At 46.8% G+C, this 23,028-nt stretch overlaps 1 protein-coding gene across 2 annotated transcripts in view; it reads left to right on the plus strand.

Moving 5' to 3' along the window:
* Nucleotides 1–2,597: 2,597 nt before the first annotated feature.
* DYM (dymeclin) overlaps nucleotides 2,598–23,028 on the plus strand; it is a 236,759-nt gene continuing 216,328 nt past the window's right edge. For both annotated transcript variants that reach the window (XM_071580989.1, XM_071580988.1), the window contains exons 1-2: nucleotides 2,598–2,731; nucleotides 21,166–21,343. In XM_071580989.1, the coding sequence (XP_071437090.1) occupies nucleotides 21,204–21,343 (140 nt within the window). In that variant the 5' untranslated portion in view covers nucleotides 2,598–2,731; nucleotides 21,166–21,203. The remainder of the gene's footprint in view (nucleotides 2,732–21,165; nucleotides 21,344–23,028) is intronic.

The following is a 23,028-nucleotide window of genomic DNA, read 5'->3' on the forward strand; positions in this document are numbered from 1 at the left end:
ACCTTTATTGCTCCATCTCTCACCAGAGCAGGCCCTGTGTGGCTGTATGGGTGGGCCCCATGCCAGGACTGGTGCTGTGAGGTGGCAGTGTTTGCAGAGCAGGCACACCCCACCTGTGCTGTTTGCAGGTGTGCTGTTGGCTTGCACAGCCCGGCCACGGGGATGTGTGAGAGCCCCACTGGGTGTCACACTCCAACGGGAACATGGGTGTCACACACACCTGAACGTGGGTGTCACACTCCACCTGGAACGTGGGTGTCACACACACCTGAACGTGGGTGTCACACACACCTGAACGTGGGTGTCACACTCCACCTGGAACGTGGGTGTCACACTCCACCTGGAACGTGGGTGTCACACACACCTGAACGTGGGTGTCACACACCTGAACGTGGGTGTCACACACCACCTGGAACGTGGGTGTCACACACACCTGAACGTGGGTGTCACACTCCACCTGGAACGTGGGTGTCACACACACCTGAATGTGGGTATCACACACACCTGAACGTGGGTGTCACACACACCTGAACGTGGGTGTCACACACCACCTGGAACGTGGGTGTCACACACACCTGAACATGGGTGTCACACACACATGAACGTGGGTGTCACATACACCTGAACGTGGATGTCACACTCCACCTGGAATGTGGGTGTCACACACACCTGAACGTGGGTGTCACACACCACCTGAACGTGGCTATCACACACTGCCTGGAGTGTGGGTGTCACATACACCTGAACGTGGGTGTCACACACCACCTGGAACGTGGCTATCACACACTGCCTGGAGTGTGGGTGTCACACACACCTGAACATGGGTGTCACACACCACCTGGAACGTGGCTATCACACACTGCCTGGAGTGTGGGTGTCACACACACCTGAACATGGGTGTCACACACCACCTGGAACGTGGCTATCACACACTGCCTGGAGTGTGGGTGTCACATACACCTGAACATGGGTGTCACACTCCACCTGGATTGTAGGTGTCACACACACCTGGAACATGGGTGTCACACACCCCTGGGACGTGGGTCTCAGACTCCACCTGGAATGTGGGTGTCACACACACCTGGATTGTAGGTGTCACACACTGCCTGAATGTGAGTGTCACACTCCAGCAGGAATGTGAGTGTCACACACACCTGGAACATGGGTGTCATACACCACCTGAATGTGAATGTCATACTCCACTTCAAATGTGGGTGTCACACTCCACCTGCATTGTAGGTGTCACACACACCTGGGATGTGGGTGACACACACTACTTGAACAAGAGTGTCACACTTCACCTGGAATGCGGGTGTCACACTCCACCTGGGACGTGGGTCTCACACACCACCTGGAACGCAGGGACCTGCTCCACACTACATGGGGAAGTGCTTTTCCCTCTTTGGGAACCAGTGGGTATGTTTGCAATCAGCACTGGTGGCACAAAAATGTCCTCAGAGATGGAGGTCACCAGGGCAAGGCTGTGCCTGGTGAATCATCCCTCTGTCCTTCCCATCTGCTCTTTTACCCATTTTGCAGGGCTACTTTGTGTCCCTCTGACTGAAAGCAGTGCAGACAATGATAGAATACATTCCAGGATGGTTTGGGTTGGAAGGGACCTTCAAAAGCATTTAATTCCATGCCCTGCCATGGGCAGGGACACCTTCCACTAGGTTGCTCCAAGCACTGTCCAGCCTGGCCTTGGACACTCCCAGGGATCCAGGGGCAGCCACAGATTCTCTGCCCAACCTGTGCCAGGGCCTGTCCACCCTCACAGCCAGCACCTCCTTCCCAATATCCCATCTATCACTATCCTCTGGCACTGGGAAGCCATTCCCTGTGTCCTGTCCCTTCATGCCTTGTCCCCAGTCCCTCTCCAGCTCTCCTGGAGCCCCTTTAGGCACTGGCAGGGGCTCTCAGGTGTCCCTGGAGCCTTCTCTTCTCCAGGTGAGCCCCCCCAGCTCTCCCACCCTGGCTCCGGAGCAGAGGGCTCCAGAATCATGGAATGGTTTGGGTTAGGAGGGACCTTAAAGCTTCCACCCCTTGCCATGGGCAGGGACACCTTCCACTAGCCCCAGGTTGCTCCAAGCCCTGTCCCACCTGGCCTTGGACACCTCCAGGGATCCAGAGGCAGCCACAGCTTCTCTGCCCAACCTGTGCCAGGGCCTGCCCACCCTCACAGACAGCAATTCCTTCCCAATATCCCATCTAACCCTGCCCTCTGGCACTGAGAAGCCATTCCCTGTGTCCTGTCCCTCCATGCCTTGTCCCCAGTCCCTCTCCAGCTCTCCTGGAGCCCCTTTAGGCACTGCCAGTGGCTCTCAGGTGTCCCTGGAGCCTTCTCTTCTCCAGGTCACCTCCCCGTCTCTCCCAACCTGGCTCCAGAGCAGAGGGGCTCCAGCCCTGGAGCATCTCCGTGGCCTTCTCTGGACTCACTCCAGCATCTCCATGTCCTTGTGCTGCTGTTCCCGGGGCTGGGACAGCTCTGCAATGGTGAGTGGACAGAGGGCCCTGTCCCGGCACGGGCACTGCCCGCACTACAACTCCCGTAGTGCCCCGCGCGGGCTCCGCGCACGCGCAGCGGGGCCGCACCGGCGACGTGGAGGCGGGCGGGGAGCGCGAGAGGAGCAGGAGCGGCCGCGGCCGAGCGGCCCCGACAGCGACAGCGACAGCGACGCCGACACAGCGACCGGCACCAACACTGGCACTCGCACCACCGAGGGCACTGGCGGTAAGCGCGGCCGGCGGCTGCCCCCGGCGGGCTCCGGCTCCGAAATCGCCCCCCGAGGTTCCCCGGTTGCTCCGACGCCACCGTTCCATCGTGGCGCGGGCCCGTGTCGCGATGGAGGGAGGGAGGGGTGCGCTTGTGTAACTCAGCACCGGCGCTGCGGAGAGTGCCCGGGACACCGGCACCCGCCGTGTCCCCGCCGGAGCTGCGGCACCTCCGGGGGTCCCTCACAGGGATCCTGGATGTGCCTGTGTCCCGTTATCCAGCCCCTGGTGCTCCTGACAGCGATCCAGGGATTCCTCAGGGCCCCGAGGATGTGCCTGTGCCCCTTCGGATTCCAGGGATCCCTGCCAGTGTCACCAGGATGTGCCTGTGTCCCTTAGGGATCCAGAGATCACTCCCAGCACCCCCAGGATGTGCCTGTGTCCCTTTATCCAACCTCCGGGTGCTCCCTGACAGCAATGCAGGGATTCCTCAGGGTCACCAGGATGTGCCTGTGCCCCTTCGGATTCCAGGGATCCCTGCCAGTGTACCCAGGGTGTGAGTGTGTCCCTTCGGGTTCCAGGGATTTCTCCCCGGGTCCCCAGGATGTGAGTGTGTCCCTAAAGATCCAGAGGTCCCTTCCAGGATTCCCAGGATCTGCCTGTGTCCCTTAGGGATCCAGAGATCCCTCTCAGCGCCCCCAGGATGTTCCTGTGTCCCTTATGGATACAGGGATCCCTCCCATTGCCCCCAGGACGTGCCTGTGTCCCTTAGGGATCCAAGGATCCCTCCCAACACCTCCAGAATGTGCCTGTATCCTGTTATCCAGCCCCTGAGTGCTCCCTGACAGGGATGCAGGGATCTCTCAGGGTCCCCAGGATGTGCCTGTGTCCCTTAGGGATCCCTCCCAGCACCCACAGGATGTGCCTGTGCCTGTGTCCCTTTATCCAGCCCCTAGATGCTCCCTCCCAGGGTCCCCTGGATGTGCCTGTGTCCCTTAGGGATCCAGAGATCCCTCCCAGGGCTCCCGGGATGTGAGTATGTTCCTTAGGGAGCAAGGGATCCCTCCCAGCACCCCCAGGATGTGCCTGTGTCCCTTTATCCAGTCTCCAGAAGCTCCCTGACAAGGATACAGGGATCCCTCCCAGGGTCACCAGGATGTGCCTGTGCCCCTTTGGATTCCAGGGATCCCTGCCAGTGTCCCCAGGATGTGCCTGTGTCCCTTAGGGATCCAGAGATCACACTCAGCACCCCCAGGATGGGCCTATGTCCCTTTATCCAGCCCCCAGGTGCTCCCTGACAGCGATGCAGGGATCCCTCAGGGTGCCCAGGATGTGCCTGTGTCCCTTAGGGATCCAGGGATTCCTCCCAGGGTCCCCAGGATGTGAGTGTGTTCCTTATGGATCCAGGGATCTCTCCCAGGGTCCCCAGCATGTGCCTGTGTCCCTTCGGGATCCAAGGATCCCTTTCAGGGTCTCCAAGATGTGATTGTGTTCCTTAGGGATCCAGGGATCCCTCCTAGTGTCCCCAGGATGTGCCTGTGTCCCTTTATCCAGCCGCCCAGGTGCTCCCTGACAGGGATGCAGGGGTGCCTCCCAGGGTCCCCAGTATGTGCCTGTGTCCGTGACAGGGATCCAGGAATCCCTCAGGGTCCCAGGATGTGCCTGTGTCCCTTTATGTGTCCTCAGGCCTGGAATGCCAGAGGTTCATACCCATATTTCTTGTTTTGTGCTCATAATGACATTTATTATTCACCACTAGGTGATAAATTGGAGTATTTTCCATCCTCTTCTTCAGGGCCAGAGGGTTTTCTGGTGCTCTGCAGCATCTCAGATCTTCTGGGGCTCACTCTGCCTCCTGCTCGCTCCTGCCACTTTGTTTTCATGCTTCTGAAAGATGATATTAATCAAAACCAAGGCATATTTACTTTAAAACAGAATTTGTGTCTTACCAGGCCTAGTATTACCTCCTGTGCCTTCATGCCAAGCACTGTTTTTTCTTTTTATTTATTCTTTTTAATCTTCTGTGCTGAGTGTAGAGAGTTTTTGGGGCCATAATCTGATTTCTTCCCTTGCCTGTGCCAAGGGATAAGGAGCTGGGCTGCCCTTCTAGTCATGGGAGGTATTTGCAGGTGTAAGTAGGCTGTTGATATTTCCTGCACAGGTCACTTTTGAGAGTGCAGGGGAGTGGAAAGAGGCTCCTGGGTGGCTGGTTCCAGTTTCCCAATGGAGGGTTGTGTAATCCCACATTGTGTCAATTCCCAACTGAAAACCAGTGAAGTCGCTCCAGTTGGGGTGGCTTAAAAACTGTCGTTGCTCCTCAGGTTGTCAGGAGCTTGGGAAGGCTCCCTCCTGTCCTTTCCATGAGCTGTTTTCTCTTCCCACGTTGCTGCTGCATCAGCAGAATCCTGTGGACAGCCCAGGGAATGATGGACCCAGCTCAGCACTCTCACCTGTCTGGAGCATCCATAAATCCTTCTCTTCCCATCCCGTGCTGGTGTTTTATTATCACAGGTTCTAATCCCTAATATTTCATGCTCAGTTCAACAGAAAAGTATTTTTAGCACATTATTGCCAAACTCAAGTGGCTCTGGTGTTTCCTTCCAGTGATTTTATCAGATTAATCGGAATATCCCAAGATCACAGAATCACAACATCCCAGAATGGTTTGGGAGGGAAGAGATTTTAAGGATCATCTCATTCCCACCCCCTGCCATGGGCAGGGACACCTTCCACTATCCCAGGTTGCTCCAAGCCCTGTCCAACCTGGCCTTGGACACTTCCAGGGATCAAAGGCAGACACAGTTTCTCTGCCCAACCTGTGCCAGGGCCTGCCCACCCTCCAAGGCAGGAATTCCTTCCCAATATCCCATCTGCCCTCTGACCTTTTTTAACATGGTTTGTTTTTTAAGATGTTTTTAAGGTGGTGGTGCCTGACAAAAGTTACTAAGGGCGAGAAATCCTGTTTGGTGGCTGATGAACTGATGTCAGAGTGGATGATGAAAGATTGTAACAGTTTTTATTACAATTTTATTTATATATTATATGTTATATAACATGTAAATGTTATATGTGTTATAATTTTGTAACAGTATTTGTTCAAAGCTGTCTAGAGCAGGAAGCCTCTTGCCCCTTGCAGTAATCCCAAACTCTGGCAAGTATAATTTCATTTGCAGTAGATCCTGGAGATAGGTGACATCAATCATGATGTGTAATACAATATAAAATTATCACACATACAAAACAACTCTGTCCTTCTGCACAACCTGTTTTTTTATGCTGTGGATAGATTTCTAGCTGTGAGAAACCTTTAAAACAGAGACAAACAACCCTGTTGTAAAAATATGCACAATACCCAACTCTGGAAGAGGATAGATGCCAAAATAATTGTATAACCTTTGAAATACAGAAAAATAAACTGGTATTGAAACAAATATATAACTTTTGATGATGGTCAGAGCATCCATTTAAAGCTGTAAAGGTGGTTGAATTATCTTTTTGAAACTTTGCTTTGGCATTTGACAGGTTTTATTTATGTCTGAGATTTAAACAGGGAGAAAATCTTTGGGTGTAACAGCAATCTTAACACCCCTTCCATAAAAGAAGCTACATAGTTTATTAAGTCAGCTGGATTTATCCTGATTTGTGTCATATCCAACCCACCAGCCCCTTTTAGATGTGTTAGAAACTGAATGAATTACTATAAATTGATTTCTAGGTATGTATACTGAGTATTAAGCAAAAAAGAGGGACAGATTCAACAAAACATTCTCATACTGAAAATTTCTAGCACTGTGATCCGTCATAGGTTGTCAGGGAATTGGTGTAAAATTGTGTTTTTGAAAATTTTTGCTCTATTTGTGGTAGTGAAAGTCTCTTTTTAACTACCAGAAGAAGGTAAAACCAGCAACATTGGTACTGATGTGTAGTATTTGTTAAGCTGTAAAGTCTGATCCGTTTATGGGTTGTGCCTATTCTTGATTAGTCTTTTTTTTAAGCACTATATCCCTTTGATGTTCTTGTTTAAAGTTCAGTTTGTTGTTCTCATTTTATAGTTCCTGCACAGCTGTCCTGCAGGAGTTTCACTGGGGAAGGCAAACACCAGATTTCAGAATTACTTACCCACTGAGAAGAGCAGAGATATTATTTGAATTTTCCTGTCCTGAAACTGTTGAAAAATGTGTTATTTACCTGTAATAGTTTCGTAACAGGTAGAGAAAGTTGGGCTTTTTACACAGAAATTATAAGGTGTGCATGACCCAGCCTTCCTCCCTTCTAGCTGGGCTTACTAATTGGATTAAAGAAATTATTTCTGCGTATACTCCAGAAAACACTGGCTGTGTTTGAGTGCTGACCTTTCCTTGGTGTGTAGGAATGTCAGAGGAAGCATAGAGGTAACTGTTTTTATGATTGCCCCCATACCAGCTCTTGTCCCCTCTGTCTTAAGGTGTTTTCATAGAATCATAAATTCGATTGGGTTGGAAAAGCCCTCTGAGATCATCAAGTCCAACCCTTGGTCCAACTACAGTCCCTTTACCAGATCATGGCACTCAGTGCCACGGCCAAGCTCAGTTGAAAACCCTCCAGGGATGGGGAATCCACCCCCTCTCTGGGCAGCCCATTCCAATGCCTGAGCACTCTCTCTGCAAAGAATTTCTTTCTGCTCTCCAACTTCAATTTCCCCTGGCAGAGCTTGAGCCCATCGTGCCCCCTTGTCCTATTGCTGAGTGCCTGGGAGAAGAGACCAACCCCCAGCTGGCCAGAACTTCCCTTCAGGCAGTTCCAGACAGTGCTGAGGTCACGTCTGAGCCTCCTCTTCTCCAGGCTAAACACCCCCAGCTCCCTCAGCCTCTCCCCACAGCACTTGTGCTCCAGTCCCTTCTCCAGCCTCGTTGCTCTTCTCTGGCCCCACTCCAGCCCTTCAATCTCTTTCCTGACCTGAGGGGCCCAGAACTGAACACAACACTCAAGGTGTGGCCTCCCCAAGGCAGAGTCCAGGGGAAGGGTCACTGCCCTGGGCCTGCTGGCCATGCTAGTTTGGATCCAGGCTAGGATCCCATTGGCCTTCTTGGCCACCTGGGCACACTGTTGACTCCTGTTGAGCTTCCTGTCCCTCAGTCCCCCCAGGTCCCTCTGCCTGACTGCTCTTCAGCCACTCTGTGCCCAGCCTGGAGCGCTGCAGGGGTTGGGGTGGCCAAAGGGCAGGACCTGCACTTGGCCTTGTTGAACTTCATCCCATTGGAATCAGCCCATATCTCAAGTCTATCCAGATCACTCTGCAGAGCCCTCCTGTCTTCCAGCAGGTCAACACTCCCTCCCAGCTTGGTGTCATCAGCAAATTTGCTGATGATGGACTCAATCCCCTCATCTGAATCATCAATAAAGATGTTAAACAGGGCTGGACCCAACACTGACCCCTGGGGAACACCACCAGTGACCGGCCGCCAGCTGGATGCAGCTCCATTCACCAGTTTTTCCGAAACTGATGCTATCATTCTATTCACAGATTTGTAGGCTTGGTGCAGCAATTATCCATAAAATGTTATATAGAAATCACATCAGAAAAATTATCTTTATAGGTTCTGTAGCTTTAAATTTTGTTAGCTCTTGATAAAGTTTCATAGAATCAGTTGGGTTTGAAGAGACTTCCGAGATCATGAAGTCCAACTCTTAATCCAACCCTGCAATTTGGAGGCTTTTATATCTTAGGGAGATTTGGCCTGTGTTTTAGTGCTGTGTTTTAGTGTGGGTGTGTAACTGCCAGCATTAAAAATGAACAGAATTGAGGAGTCCCTGACAGATCTTGTGGATTTTTGTGTTCATCAAGTAGAGATGTTTTTTGCCTGTGTGTAAGTTGGACAAAGAAGTCTCTAAATGCTTTAAGTGTTTGTTTACCTGTGAAAGTTAAATGAAAGCTCTCTGAACTTAACAGAAAAGTGTTTGTGGGATTTAAAAAAGCTCCTTCAAGGGATTTAACATGTACCCACTGTTCTGCCCCTGACAAAACATGATGGCTGAGGGAAGAGAGGACTAAAAGCTTAATGTAAGTCAGGGGTGTCACTTAATGTGTGTGTACTAATGGAAGGACCGATACAGTGGGGGTGGAAATACAATAATTTGGGGGTTTAGGCCTTGCAAACAAGACTTATTGTTTGTCACAGCATACATTTACTTATTGGTGTTCAGTGCCATCAGGTAACAATTTCATATTTTTTGACTGCTGTACATCAGAAGTTTTTGTTATAAGAGGTTGGAGTAGTGTTTTTATGTCAAGCTTCTTTGGGTCTCATGCAACTTTAGAGAAAAGGAATTTGAGCAAGACTGGTTTGTTTGTTTCTTTGTTTTACCTATGAATCAGTAGTTCCAGTTCAGGACAAGGCTGTGAAGGTGAGCAGTGAAGGTTACCAGTACTTCACTTGAAGTAAGCATTTTTGAGATTAATAAATGGGCATTTCCTTATCCAAACTGATAGATTTGATGCTCAAAAATTAGCAATTTGGATCACCAGTAACATGGTGGTCACTGATTATATGTTATTATAAAGAATGAAAGAAAATGTGTTAGTTTTCTGTGATGGCATTGAGAAAATAGACCAGCTGTACATCTCATTCTCATTTACAGAATTCAGATTTTTGTTTTTCTGTCACCTCTTTTGTGCTTGTTTAAAGGTAAACTGTCAGGAGAAACGAACCCAACACAAAAGAGATTGTAAGTCAGAGTCACAATTTAATAACAATATTACAATAAATGCAATGGCACAAAGAGAAATTGGGTTTAACCCCCAACCCCAGCAGTGTAACCCACCCCCTGGGGCACAAACACAGGAGGGTTTGGTGCTGAGCCCCACGTGGTTCCCCCAAGTGCAAAGGAAAAGGAAGGGACAAACCTGTTGGTGCAGATGATGGCACAGTCTGGTGGAGAGTGGTGGCTCCTCCTGTCCAGGTTCTGCTCCTCCTCTGCATCCAATGAGTGGCCCCCAAGTCCCCAAACCCCCAGATTCCATCCCCTCAGGTGCAGGTGGGAGCCCCCAGTGCCTCCCCCAGGGTAGGGAGTTCCACACTGGGGGATCTGACTCTGGGAGTCAGGGGGGATTTTGGAATGGTTGGTGGCCCCTGAGCAGAGCTGAGCCCTCAGGTGGGTGTGGAGGTGCCAAGGAGTCCCTGGAGGGGAGTTCTCCCAGCTCCTCTGCCAGGCTTCTTTCCCAGCCAGCTCCCAGCCTGAGGGCTCAGCTGTGCCCTGGGCAGCTGCTGCCAATGGGCCATTGGGAACAGTTGTGGGCAATGAATGGAGGGTTTAGAATGCACAGCTTTGGTCACCCCCACACAGGGATAAACTGGTCCCACCTGCTGAACTGGGACATCTTTTCACAAGACTTTATTGCAGTATGACAATATGTGGGGTGAACTGTCAAAGACAGAGGCGATTTATGGCATCTCTTGTGCAGCAGTTTGGGCAACCACCACATCCTCTGAGCTCGCTCACATCCGATTCCTTCTGCATGAAACACTCTGCCTCACCAAGATCTTGAAAAATCCCTTCTTCATTTGTGAGCAGAGCAACCGTCCCGTAGGTGGGATGTGAAGGAAGCAGATTGTGCCCTTCAGAATTAGGCTTTTATTGATGACTGACTCCCATGAAAACACTGTGGAAAAGGAACTGGAGCAGAAAACACAGGGTTTTTTTCAGCTGCTTGCCCTCCCTGTGAGGAGCCTTCTTTGCCTGCAGTAATTCTATCAAGATTAATCACTTCTGCTACGTGCAAGACTCTTCAGGCTTCAGTGGAACCCAGAAGGACCATATCCCTGTCTCTGCAGTGCTGCTTTGTTCAGGCTCTTGCTGAGGAAGAGGAAGGCACTAGAATAGTCCAGAGGACCAAAAGGGATGCCGTGTTTGTTCATCTAGCAGAGTAAACAGTGGGCAAGTCAGATAATTTATCTTGAGAGCTGCCTAAAGGTGTTAAGATGGGGTTTTCTTTACTTTTCTTAATCATCATGGTGATCACTTCTTAATTCTGTGGCATTTCTTGTTGCTGCCCAAAAGTGCTTCTGTCCTGAGGTGTTGAGCTTTCAGAGAAGATCCTTTGGTACCTGTGGAATGTTTAGAGAGCTGTGCTAATGCAAAGATAAGTTAAAGAATTGTAGATACAGACTCTCATAGCCCCAGGGAGTGTCATCAAACTTGGTAGTGTGTGAAAAATCCTGGGTAGAGGAGAAATGGAGAATTATCTAGAGAGCCAAGAAAGATGCTGTTGGCCCCCAAGCTGCAAAGACAGACACTCTCATGGTCAACCAGTATCTCTGAAAGAGATCATGTATTTTATTTTTCACAAAAGCAGCTTGCTGTCTGCTTCTTCTCACAATAACTTTTTTTTTTGTGGTTTGGGGTTTTTGGGGGGATGTTTTGTGTGTCTCAGCAGTTGCAGTGAGGAAAAGTAAAAGGGGTGGGTAAAGGGAATTGAGGAAAGGAGTGGTCACAAAATACACTGTGGAAAAAGGGAGAAAAATTGCACATTAGTGAAAAGCAGAGTGAGCAGAAACAGTCTTTCCTGCGTCAGTCATTAGCTTTGAAACAGTAGGAAACTTTTTTAATTGATCATTTATTCCATTCTGAAACCTCCCAGGCAGCTTGGTTGTAAGTGACTGGTAAATCAGAGAAGGTGAATTCTTAATAGTGGTTTGATTGCATTTGATGATTACCAGGAATTGAGTTATAACTGAAGTATTTTGACTCATTAACATGCTTTAAAAACAAATATTATTTCAATGCTCTCCTCTGATTTAAGACAGCAAAAAATCCTAAAGTCTGAGGATTGTAAAGATTTTTTTCACTAATTATCCCTACTACAGGCATGAACTGTTATTGCCATATATTTCTGCATTATTAGTTTTGTTTAGCAAAACTTTACCAATTGAATTGATACAACCAAAATTCTTAAAACTTTCTCTGTGTAAACTAGTAAATGATCCCCTGGTGTGAACGAAGTATTTGCATTAAGTGCCTTTTTTCTTTGCAGAAAGATAACACTTGATTTCCTTTTTGTTAGTTTGTTTGGGGTTTTAGTTTGTTTCTTTTGATTTGTTTTGTTTTTTTCCCAGCCTTGATAACAGCAGCACCAAAACTTCTCCAAAACTTCTCCAAAGCTTCTCCAAAGCTTCTCCAAAGCTTCTCCAAAACTTCTCCAAAGCTTCTCCAAAGCTTCTCCAAAACTTCTCCAAAACTTCTCCAAAACTTCTCCAAAGCTTCTCCAAAACTTCTCCAAAACTTCTCCAAAACTTCTCCAAAGCTTCTCCAAAACTTCTCCAAAACTTCTCCAAAACTTCTCCAAAGCTTCTCCAAAATTCTCCAAAACTTCTCCAAAACTTCTCCAAAGCTTCTCCAAAGCTTGTCCAAAACTATTCCCCAAGCAGTGCAGTCGAATAAACACTTAATTTTCCTGGGAAGTTGCAAATCCATCCCCATTGCTGGAGCTTTGTCACTCTCTTTTCCAGACAGAGTTAAGTGCTTTGGAGAGCTGACACAGCTGTGATTGGAGTTACAAGGCCTTCTTATTGCTGCCTTCTTTCCTGTAAGGGGACAGAAGGACAGAAAGCAGCTACAGAGGGTATGTAGGTAAGAGAAACTGTAGGTCAGCTCCTGAAATCAAATCTCTTTGGTTTTATAGTATCAGTGCTCATTTCATGTAATCCCAGAATGGCCTAAGTTAGAAATGACCTTAAACCCCATCTCATCCCTCATATTTCACTGGATCACAGACTGGTTTGGCTGGCAAGGGATCTTAAATCTCATCCAGTCCCACCCCCTGTCATGGGCAGGGCACCTTCCACTATCCCAGGTTGCTGCAAGCCCTGTCCAACCTGGCCTTGGACCCTCCCAGGGATGGGGCAGCCACAGCTTCTCTGGGAAATCAAGAATTCCTCCCCAATATCCCATCTAACTCTGACCTGTGGCACTGGGAAGCCATTCCCTGTGTCCTGTCCCTCCAGACTCACTGCTTGTAAGAGAGAAGCAAAGAAATCATGGAATCCCAGAATGGTTTGGGTTGGAAGGGACCTCAAAGCTCATCCAGTTCCAAACCCTGCCATGGGCAGGGACACCTTCCACTATTCCAGGTTGCTCCAAGCCCTGTGTCCAACCTGGCCTTGGACACTTCCAGGGACCCGGGAACAGCCACAGCTTCTCTGCCCAACCTATGCCAGTACCTCACCACAGCCAACAATTCCTTCCCAGTATCCCATCTCACCCTGCCCTCTGGCACTGGGAAGCCATTCCCTGTGTCCTGTCCCAGCAATTAAGATTTGTTAGCCCTGTTCTGGTTCCTTTGGGTAGGTGTGATACCCAATTCCCTTTCCTCTGGGAAAATTGCTCTGTATTGAGACCGTAGGTATTTCTATCAGCAGTTAATCAATACAAAGGTTCTGGTTTTCAGATTTAGCAGAGGATCAGGTGATGTTGTTTCTTGATGCATATTTTTTGTTTGGCACGTTTTTTTGGGCCCTGGGGTGCTGTGTGGTTTTTATTGATGGACAGATCTCTCAGAATCTGTCAAGTCATGCTGAGTTTGCAATCTCTGGGGTGTGATGAAACACGGGACAGGTTTATTGAGTCTGAGATGCAGAGGGGTGAGTATTAAAGCAGTACATGCAAGATCTAACCCAGATCAGCTGGGACTTAGTCTGATCTCCTGTCTTTGGTTTGACTACCTCCCTTTCAGTGGTCCTTGAGATGTTTTGAGATACTTGGTGTGTTGCATTGAAAATAGGGATGTTTTAATAGGAATAAAGTCCTTTATTAGGGAACAAGATAGTACAGAACATTGAGACTGTGACAGAATTAGGTTAGTGAGTTGCAAAATCTGGTTTTCTGGGAGCAGGAAGTTGAGTATCTTCATAAAGATGACAAAAGAAGCAGGGCTTCTGGTTTACTGCAGTTTCCCCTGCTCTAGTAAAGCAGGTTGAAACACATTAGACAAATAAAAAGAGATTTCCGGGCTGTGCAACTGCTCAAACAATTCACTCTGACCCTATACAGGAATGTAAATCTACAAGGTGTTCTTTATCTGTAGATGCACTGTTGGTAGGCTGTGTATGGCACTTAGTCCATAAAGCATTTGATCCTTAGCTATAAATATTCTTTGAGAGGGTGGGCAGGCCCTGCCACAGGGATGGGCAGAGAAACTGTGGATTCCCCATCCCTGGAAGTGTCCAAGGCCAGGTTGGATGGGGCTTGGAGCAACCTGGGATAGTGTAAAGTGTCCCTGCCCATGGCAGGAAGTGGGTCTGGATGAGCTTTAAAGTCCCTTGCCAGCCAAACCAGTCTGTGATCCAGTGAAATATTATTGTAATATGAATGCATAGTCAGAATTCAAATATATAGTGTGGACAGTAAAATTGAAATATTGGAGCTGAATAATTCATACTGTTAATATACCTTCTGTATCTTCTGTTGTGTGGAGAATTATATATAATGGAGTAGTCTCATAACTCAGTTAGGATTTTGTGGGATGTTTTAGTGTCCCGTGGGTGAAAGATGGTCTGAAAGTTGTGGTTTCTGGATGCAAATTGGAATCAGTCAAAAACCTCAGTGCAGTCCTGAATAAGCAGCCTTAGGTCTCATGTTCTCCTCCTTACAGTGATATTGGCTGCTGTACTTGGAAGGAAAACGATGTCTATTTACTTTACTTCATAAAGCAGCAAACTGTGAAGGCAACCAGAGTGCTTTTATATGTGGAAATGAAATTTTGTTAGGTTTCCAAATGTACAGTATCATCACTTAATTCATTTTCATGTGATTTTGTTAGAGAGCCAACCTAGAGAGCAGATCTCAGGTGACATGGTCAGACCATGTGCACGACCATCTCAAATTCCTACACTTGAAAGAACTCATTTAAAAATCCCCACAACTATATATAATCTGTATTATTCAGGGTGTCTGCAGGCTCAGGCAGCCACGCCAAGGACAGTTTTGGAAGGGGGAGCTGTCAGTGCTGGGCAGATTGGCAAAATGTCAACACTGGCAGTTAAGTTGTGACACCAGTAGGAGATTTAATCCTGAAAGGAACTATAATTACTTGTCTAAAGTTATTTAAATAGAAAGCTTAGAGGGCATGACAAGTTTTTTCCAAGTGCAGTGGTGCTAGCAGGCCCAGGGCAGTGACCCTTCCCCTGGACTCTGCCTTGGGGAGGCCACACCTTGAGTGTTGTGTTCAGTTCTGGGCCCCTCAGGTCAGGAAAGAGATTGAGGGGCTGGAGCGGGGCCAGAGAAGAGCAACGAGGCTGGAGAAGGGACTGGATGTGGCACTGAGTGTCCTCTGAAACACCTCCAGGGACAGAGAATCCAACATGTCTTGATCCAACCCCACTGTGATCACCAGCCCAGGGCACTGAGTGCCGTGGGCTGGTGATCACAGTGGGGTTGGATCAAGGGTTGGACTTGATGATCTCAGAGGTCTCTTCCAATCCAACTGAGAAGAGAAGAGCAACGAGGCTGGAGAAGGGACTGGAGCACAAGTGCTGTGGGGAGAGGCTGAGGGAGCTGGGGGTGTTTAGCCTGGAGAAGAGGAGGCTCAGAGGTGACCTCAGCACTGTCTGGAACTGCCTGAAGGGAAGTTCTGGCCAGGTGGGGGTTGGTCTCTTCTCCCAGGCACTCAGCAATAGGACAAGGGGGCACGATGGGCTCAAGGTCTGCCAGGGGAAATTGAAGTTGGAGAGCAGAAAGAAATTCTTTGCAGAGAGAGTGCTCAGGGATTGGAATGGGCTGCCCAGAGAGGGGGTGGATTCCCCATCCCTGGAGGTTTTTCAGCTGAGCTTGGCCGTGGCACTGAGTGCCATGATCTGGTAAAGGGACTGGAGTTGGACCAAGGGCTGGACTTGATGATCTCGGAGGGCTTTTCCAACCCAATCAATTCTGTGATTCTGTGATTCTTGAGCTACACTCATGAGCACAGACACAGCAGGTATCTGTTGCTGAATTGTTTTTAACTTCAGAGGAAAAAAATTCATTCTTGTAAACACTGTTAATAATTAATACTAAAATAAAGTCTTTTAGAAGAAACAGTAAAGACAGGATTTTTGTGTAATCTTAACAATTTGAGGTTGGAATGAGTCCTGATGTGCAAAACAAACTCCCTTGTGTTGCTCTGAAGCATCTGCTGCTGCATCGTGGAGCCAAATTCTGGGACTATACAGATGTTGGGTATAATAGAGCAGGACACTTGCAGACCAGCCTGGATTCTGTGTGGGTGTAACAATACTGAGTTAAACTACATGAGGTGCTAATAACTTGTGCCTGTATTTATTTTAATTTTTTTTTTAGCAAGTAATTAGATTTGCTTTTCAAGATGAGATTTAGCTTTAAAATTTTAATGAGCTGTGCATTTATTTAGTGTATTTCAAGGGGAAAAAAATTAAATTTCATTGGTATTTTACTGCTGGGGTAAGGACTGACTTTTCTGGAGTGAAAGAGGATTTTCTGTGATTGGTGTTTCTTGGGGCTGTCCTGCTTTAGCATGTGAGGAAGCAGGAGCTGTTCAACCTCATTTTTTGCAGTGACTTTGGGTTCCCCTGGAGCAGCCTTTCAATGCTGATGTGGAAGTCAAGTGCAGGACAAATCATGGATAAATAAATTTTTAATGTTATTTAAAAATACTATTGTAATTGTGTTCCAAATACTGTCCACCCCTTTATGTTGTATAAAGACTTGAACTGCCTTAACCAGCATATAGGCCTCTTAATCAAGAGCAATGTGCAAATTTAAGTGGTTACGTGTTATATTTGAATGATCTTTTAACTCAAGGGCAGCTGTTTCTGAAAGAAACCTTTAATGGGATGTTTGAAAATGATTTAAGGTGGTGACTGGCATTTAATTTAAAATTGCTTAATAACATCTGTCTGGGAAGTGTATTTGAGCTCATGTAACCAGCTGAGGTAAACCATTAGGGTTAATCTGTTACTGTTGTTAAAATGGAAGTGGAATACTGATAATTTTTATTCTATAATTTGATTATTTTTTTACATTTTTCTTATAGGGTATTCTTGAAGGAGGGACTTGTTTCCTGGGTCCCCTGTTGACTGGAGTTCTCAGAATGTTTTGCTAAAGGCAGGTCCAGTGGCTGCTTTGTAGGAGCTGAAGGTGCATCACAAAACCCTTGCAGAGCACTCAGTGAGCTTTGAGATAACCAAGGCCCTGGTGGAAGGAGTTAGGAAGGACATAGCTCTGTTACACCTGTTGTGTGTTGTTTGAGAGTGTGGTTGTCTAAATATCAGTGGAACTTTCTGAGGTTTTTACTTTAGAGGAGTGTAGTGAATATAATATTCTTGGAAGTGGGGAAAAAACCTCCTGGGATATAACACAGAGAGAAAAAGCTGCATGTTGTTTGATTGCTCCAGGATTTCTTGGCTCCCAAATGAGTGGAAGGCAAAGCTTGCCAAATCCACTTATCTACAAACTACTATCTGGAGCTCAAACTAGCTATTGCATTTTTTGACAAATCTCAGTGGCTTGATATTAATTACATTTAGAGGAGAAAATAATCAGCTGGTGCCTTGTTTTTCTGTCACTTTGGGGAAGGGCTGTGTAGTCAAACATGTTCTGTGCCAGGTCCTGCACTTTGGCCACAAGAATCCCCTGCAGCGCTCCAGGCTGGGGGGCACGATGGGCTCAAGCTCTACCAGGGGAAACTGAAGTTGGAGAGTAGAAGAAAATTCTTTGCAGAGAGAGTGCTCAGGCATTGGAATGGGCTGCCCAGAGAGGGGGTGGATTCCCCATCCCTGGAGGTTTTTCAACTGAGCTTGGCCGTGGCACTGAGTGCCATGATCTGTTAAAGGGACTGGAGTTGGCCCAAGGGTTGGACTTGAGGATCTCAGAGGTCTTTTCCAACTCAGTTGTTTCCATGATTCTGTGATTCTATATGCAGTGTGGAAGGAGTCAGCTGGATCTCAGGAGAGATTCCAGCCAGCAGCTCCTTGTGTTGCTCCAGAGCGTGGGTGTGGCCGTGGAACTGGGCACGTTCTTGGGCCCTGTGATTTGACACTGACTCTGAAGAAACACAGTAAATATTTTGCTAAGACTTGCAGTTAAAGCACTATTTGTTTTGGATTTGCTGTAATGGAATTTAACCTGCTGGGATACTGTAGGAAAGAAATCTAAAAAGTATGCAGACTCATAGAATCATAGAATTGATTGGGTTGGAAAAGACCTCCGAGATCATCAAGTCCAACCCTTGGTCAAACTCCAGTCCCTTTACCAGATCATGGCACTCAGTGCCACGACCAAGCTCAGTTGAAAAATCTCCAGGGATGGGGAATCCACCCCCTCTCTGGGCAGCCCATTCCAATCCCTGAGCACTCTCTCTGCAAAGAATTGTTTTCTGCTCTCCAACTTCAATTTCCCCTGGCAGAGCTTGAGCCCATCGTGCCCCCTTGTCCTATTGCTGAGTGCCTGGGAGAAGAGACCAACCCCCAGCTGGCCAGAACTTCCCTTCAGGCAGTTCCAGACAGTGCTGAGGTCACCTCTGAGCCTCCTCTTCTCCAGGCTAAACACCCCCAGCTCCCTCAGCCTCTCCCCATGGGACTTGTGCTCCAGTCCCTTCTCCAGCCTCTTTCTCAGGAATTAACTTGCAACCTTTTCCCATTGCTCTTGTGTTTCTGGGTAAGTGGGTCAAATGGGGGGCTTGGGGAGTTGCTGCAAGCTGTGAGGATAGCTTGGGAAAGAGCGAGTGTGGTTACTCATCTTGGGAGAACTGGCTGAGGATTTTGGACACTGTCAGGTCTCTGGCATGGAGAACTCAAGAGTTGCAGGTTAAGGTGGAAGGATTTGAAGGCAGAGCTCCAGCTACCTCTTGGTTCTTTTCTCCCTTAGGTGTTCATCTTGGTGCAAGTGAATTGGAAAACATGAGCAGAGGATGGGAATGTGAAGCAGACACAGACCAAGCTTGTCTTTTCTGCAAGAAATAATGATTTAAGTGTAGGGCCTCTGAGTCATTTAAAGGTGCAGGGAAGGGACTTGAGCCAAAATATGGGTCCAGGGCCAGGCTGGATGGGACTTGGAGCAACCTGGTCTGGTGAAAGATGTCCCTGATCTTTAAGGTGCCTTCCAACCCAAACCATTCTGTGATTCTGTGAAACCAGGGGACACAGAGCTGAGATGACCATGTACAAGCTGAACCTTGATTCTTCTGCAAAGTGATTATCCAAAGTGGTTATCCAGTGTTCTCAGATATGACACAAATTAGTTTCTCTTCTGCTTTAGTCTGTAGGTTTTGTATTCTTTGGCTTTGTTTCAAAGGTAAAGTACACTGATTCTGGAGGTGTTTTCTCTGAGGCAGCAGAATTTGTGTTCAGGCAAGATGCACTCACTCTGTTCTGTGAGTAAGCATTCAACCAAAGTTCTGGAAATCCTCTTAAACTAATCACAGATTATAATCCTTTAATGCTTTTCCACAGAATTCCCTGGCACAAAGTTCTATTTTCACTCCTGGGCTACTTTAAGTTTCTCTGCCTGCAGGTAACCTCCACGAGGGCTGCAAACACTGCAGCTTTTGCTGCATGTCTGTTTTTAGTAAGCTTTCCTCAGATTTATGCTGTTCTTTATTAATATTAACTTCTACTAGAATTGTTTTTTAATGGTAGTGATTGCTGCTGCAAAGCTGCTGAGTTCTAAGAGGATCAGTACTGGAATGATTCATGAAAAAGATCCTGTATCTTTGTAAAGACCAAGGGAAGAGTTGCTGCTGGGTAACAACTTGAATCTTGTAAGATACTGTCCCTGTTCAATCATGATCACAGAATCACAGAATGGATTGGGTTGGAAAAGCCCTCTGAGATCATCAAGTCCAACCCTTGGTCCAACTCCAGTCCCTTTACCAGATCATGGCACTCAGTGCCACGGCCAAGCTCAGTTTAAAAACTGTTCTTGTGTCCTGTGCCAGCTCAGGAGTGTGTTTGGGCTGCACAGGGACGTGTTGCACAGCACTTTTATCTTGATGGGAATGCTTTTTTTCATATAAACCCCTAAAGTTGTCAGAAGTCACGGTTATTTCTGCCCCAAGAGGGATGATTATTGAATCTGATATCCTGGAAGGATGGAAGATGCTTGGAATCATCCCAGGCACATAGTTGATAGCATTGTGGTTTTTTCTTTTAATTAAATTGTTTATAAAGGTGAGAGGCAGCATGAAGGACTGAAACCTCATTCTTTGCACAGATCAAGTACGAAACAAAGACTAATGAAAAGAAACTGTGGAGTGCCAACTTCTGCAGTGTTGCTTTAAAAACCAATTGTGTTTCTGATGTGTTAATTTTTTGACTTTTTCCCCTTGAAGTGGTTGCCCAGAAACAACCCCATTATTTTACAGAGATAGTAGTACCTTCCTTGCTGGATAACACAACAGGCAGAACAAGAGCTGTGATTCTCTGGCAAGGCAGGAGCTCTCAAGGTGTATGTAGATGGTTGCTGTCTTTACAGAAGCAGCATTTTCTATCTATGCATATTCAATTTGTAAAATGCGTTTTTGAATGGCCTGTCAACTTGATACCCTGTTAAAATCGTGAATTCTTTGCAGTTTTGTCTTGGTTTTGTCCTGGCTTCCCAGCTCGACCTGCCCCCCCTTTTCCTCCTGCTCTTCAAAACAGGGAAAAATGAAAGGGGGAAAAAAAAACTTGAAAGAAACTTGAAAGAATACATGTGTGTGTGTATTCTCTAAATGTTCACAATTATATGTGTACAATTTGCACCCACAATAGGGAAAGGGAAAAGGAGGGGAAAAAAGGAAAGGGGAAGTAAACGGGCAACAAAGAGACAAAACAAAAAGCAATGGGTACAAAAACACACCCACACACCCACCAAGTAAACCAGTACAACACAATCTCACCAACCACTCTGGGAAGAAAGGCAGCCCCTTCTCTCACATGGGGGGTCTCACTCATGTCTTTTCTCTGATCCTCTGTGTGGCTCTGATAAGGGACTGAGAGCAACAAAGAACTCACTGCCCCCAACCCTCACGAGAATCAGAAGCAAAAAACTCCCTATCTCCTGTCTCATATCCTCTCTTGTCCCATGGGAGGGGAAAGAATGGGTGAGGAATACCTGGGAGACAAGCCCCTCCCCAGTTACATCTGGTTACCAGGGGAAAAACTTGTATCAAACTATCACAAGTTTCCCCCACTGGTAGCAGCCTTGGTACTGATAAAACTGTGCTGAGGGTGATTTGTTAAAATCCAAGTGAGGTGGTGACTGAAATATTATAGCACAGAAACTTCTAACTTCCTTGGATTAAGATGTTATTGTCCTCAGGTTGTTGAAAGAAAATCGTTCTAATGTCTTGCTATGCACCTGATTTCTACATCTCAGTGATTTTTCAAGGGGGTGAACTAAAGCCTTTAGTGGTACTAATTTAGGGTCAATATATTCCTTATTTGCACAACATACTTACAATGTTTCTCTTCTTTTCTTTTCTTAAAGAAATGAAAGTTTAGAAAGAGGTTTGCCAAATAAAGAAGATGGGAGCAAACAGCAGCAGCATCAGTGAGCTTCCAGAAAATGAGTACTTAAAAAAACTGTCAGGAGCAGAGCCCATCTCTGAGAATGACCCATTCTGGAATCAGCTGCTGTCTTTCAGCTTCACCACTCCAACAAACAGGTAAGAGGCTGTTGTAGAGCTAAACTTAAATAATATATTTATAGAGGTGACAAGTTTGAAAGCAAATGAGTGGTTGTGCTAATTATTCCTGTTTTAAAGAGCAGAGGAATAAATGCCTGTGTAAAATAGGCTGTTGTTTCTAAGTTTGGAGGCATTTTCCACCACCTCTTCCATTCCTGTGGGTTTTTGTCTTTTTCATGATGCCTGTAATTGCCATTCATTCTCTGGGAAAGATCAGAAATAGGGTCTGCTGTGTAGAGGGGAAACTTTGTTTTTTCCTTGTTGTTTTAGGAAGGTTTCTTTTTATTTGTTATAACCTCTGGGGTGACTGGAGTTGCTGAAGATTCCAGGTGTTGATGCTTCCTCTCAACTTAACTGAACTGTACATCTTCCCTGATTTAGTTGTAGGTTAGTTGTTGAGTTCCTTAGTCTACATGGCTTTTTTTCACTCTCTTTTGCATTTTAAAAACAAGTTTGGCATGGTGTGTCCATAAAGATATTTTCTAAATATCTGAAATTTAAGCTTTGATTGTGTTTTCAGTCCAACAAGTATTGTGGATATAAATAGAATCATTATTTTTGGAGGGATCCATAGCACACCTCCAGAAACAGAGACTGTAAGTCCCTGTAACTTCTGTTAATCCAACTCCCTTGCTAAATTCCTTGGCCTGTGTGTTGATTATCAGCCTGTCTCGGTTTGAGGGGAAAAAACCAAAATGTTTTACCCACAAGCAGGGGAGGGGCCTCCTCCACGATAATCACACCACTCTTTATCAAATTTAAGAAAAGGAATTTTAATACAAGAAGGATAACTGACATATATATATATATATATATATATATATATATATGTAAACAGACTAGTGCAACCCACTTCCCCAACACCACAAGAGAAAGAAAAAAAAAACCAAAACAACAACAAAACCCAGCAGGTTTTCCTCCGGGAGAAAAGGTTATACTCAAGTGTCCATGTCACAACCCGGCTGGCTGCAGAGTGAGTTTCAGTCCCTCTCCAGCGAAACAGACGAGCAGTGGGCTTTCAGATGGACTCAGTCTCTTCCCCCTGTGTTCCCCGTCCAAGAAGCAGAAAGGTACGAGCAACCAGCAGCAAATCCAAGGCAGGCAGCAGCAGCAGCGCGGCACGAAAAGTAGTCCGGAGTAGGCAGCAGCCAGACAGCCAGGGAAAACCCCAGCAGTAACCAGCAGGGCAGCCTGCCTCCTTCGAGCCCCCACTCCCCCGTTCCGCCGAGCCAAGACTGCGAAGAATATCAAAAAAAACCCAAAAGAGACAAACCTGCCCCCACCCCAGCGATCACAGTTAACTGCTTCTTTTGTTAACCGCTGGCATGGGCAGTTAAGTGGCAGGGGAGAGAATTTACATAATAATCCCAAACTACAACACAGCCTTACAAGAACAACCTGATATTACTTAACACTTCAGGTGTTACTCAAACTCTTTTTACAGTTTCCAACAGTGACCTGATGCTTTTCTGTGAAAAAGTGAAAGTTTAGACAACTGGAATGGAAACTGGGTTAAGGTAAATAAGCTGTGAGGCATTTACTACGTGCTATTTTTGTGAAGAGTGAGGAAGGAGGAGTGTTTTGGCTTCTGCCTGGAGGGAATAGGCAGAGCTTGGGGAGAAGGTCCAGCATTTTGAAGGGCTGTAAAGCTTGTGAAGGGTGTT

The sequence above is a fragment of the Pithys albifrons genome, chromosome Z (genome assembly GCF_047495875.1).
Source record: "Pithys albifrons albifrons isolate INPA30051 chromosome Z, PitAlb_v1, whole genome shotgun sequence".
Lineage (NCBI taxonomy): Eukaryota > Metazoa > Chordata > Aves > Passeriformes > Thamnophilidae > Pithys > Pithys albifrons.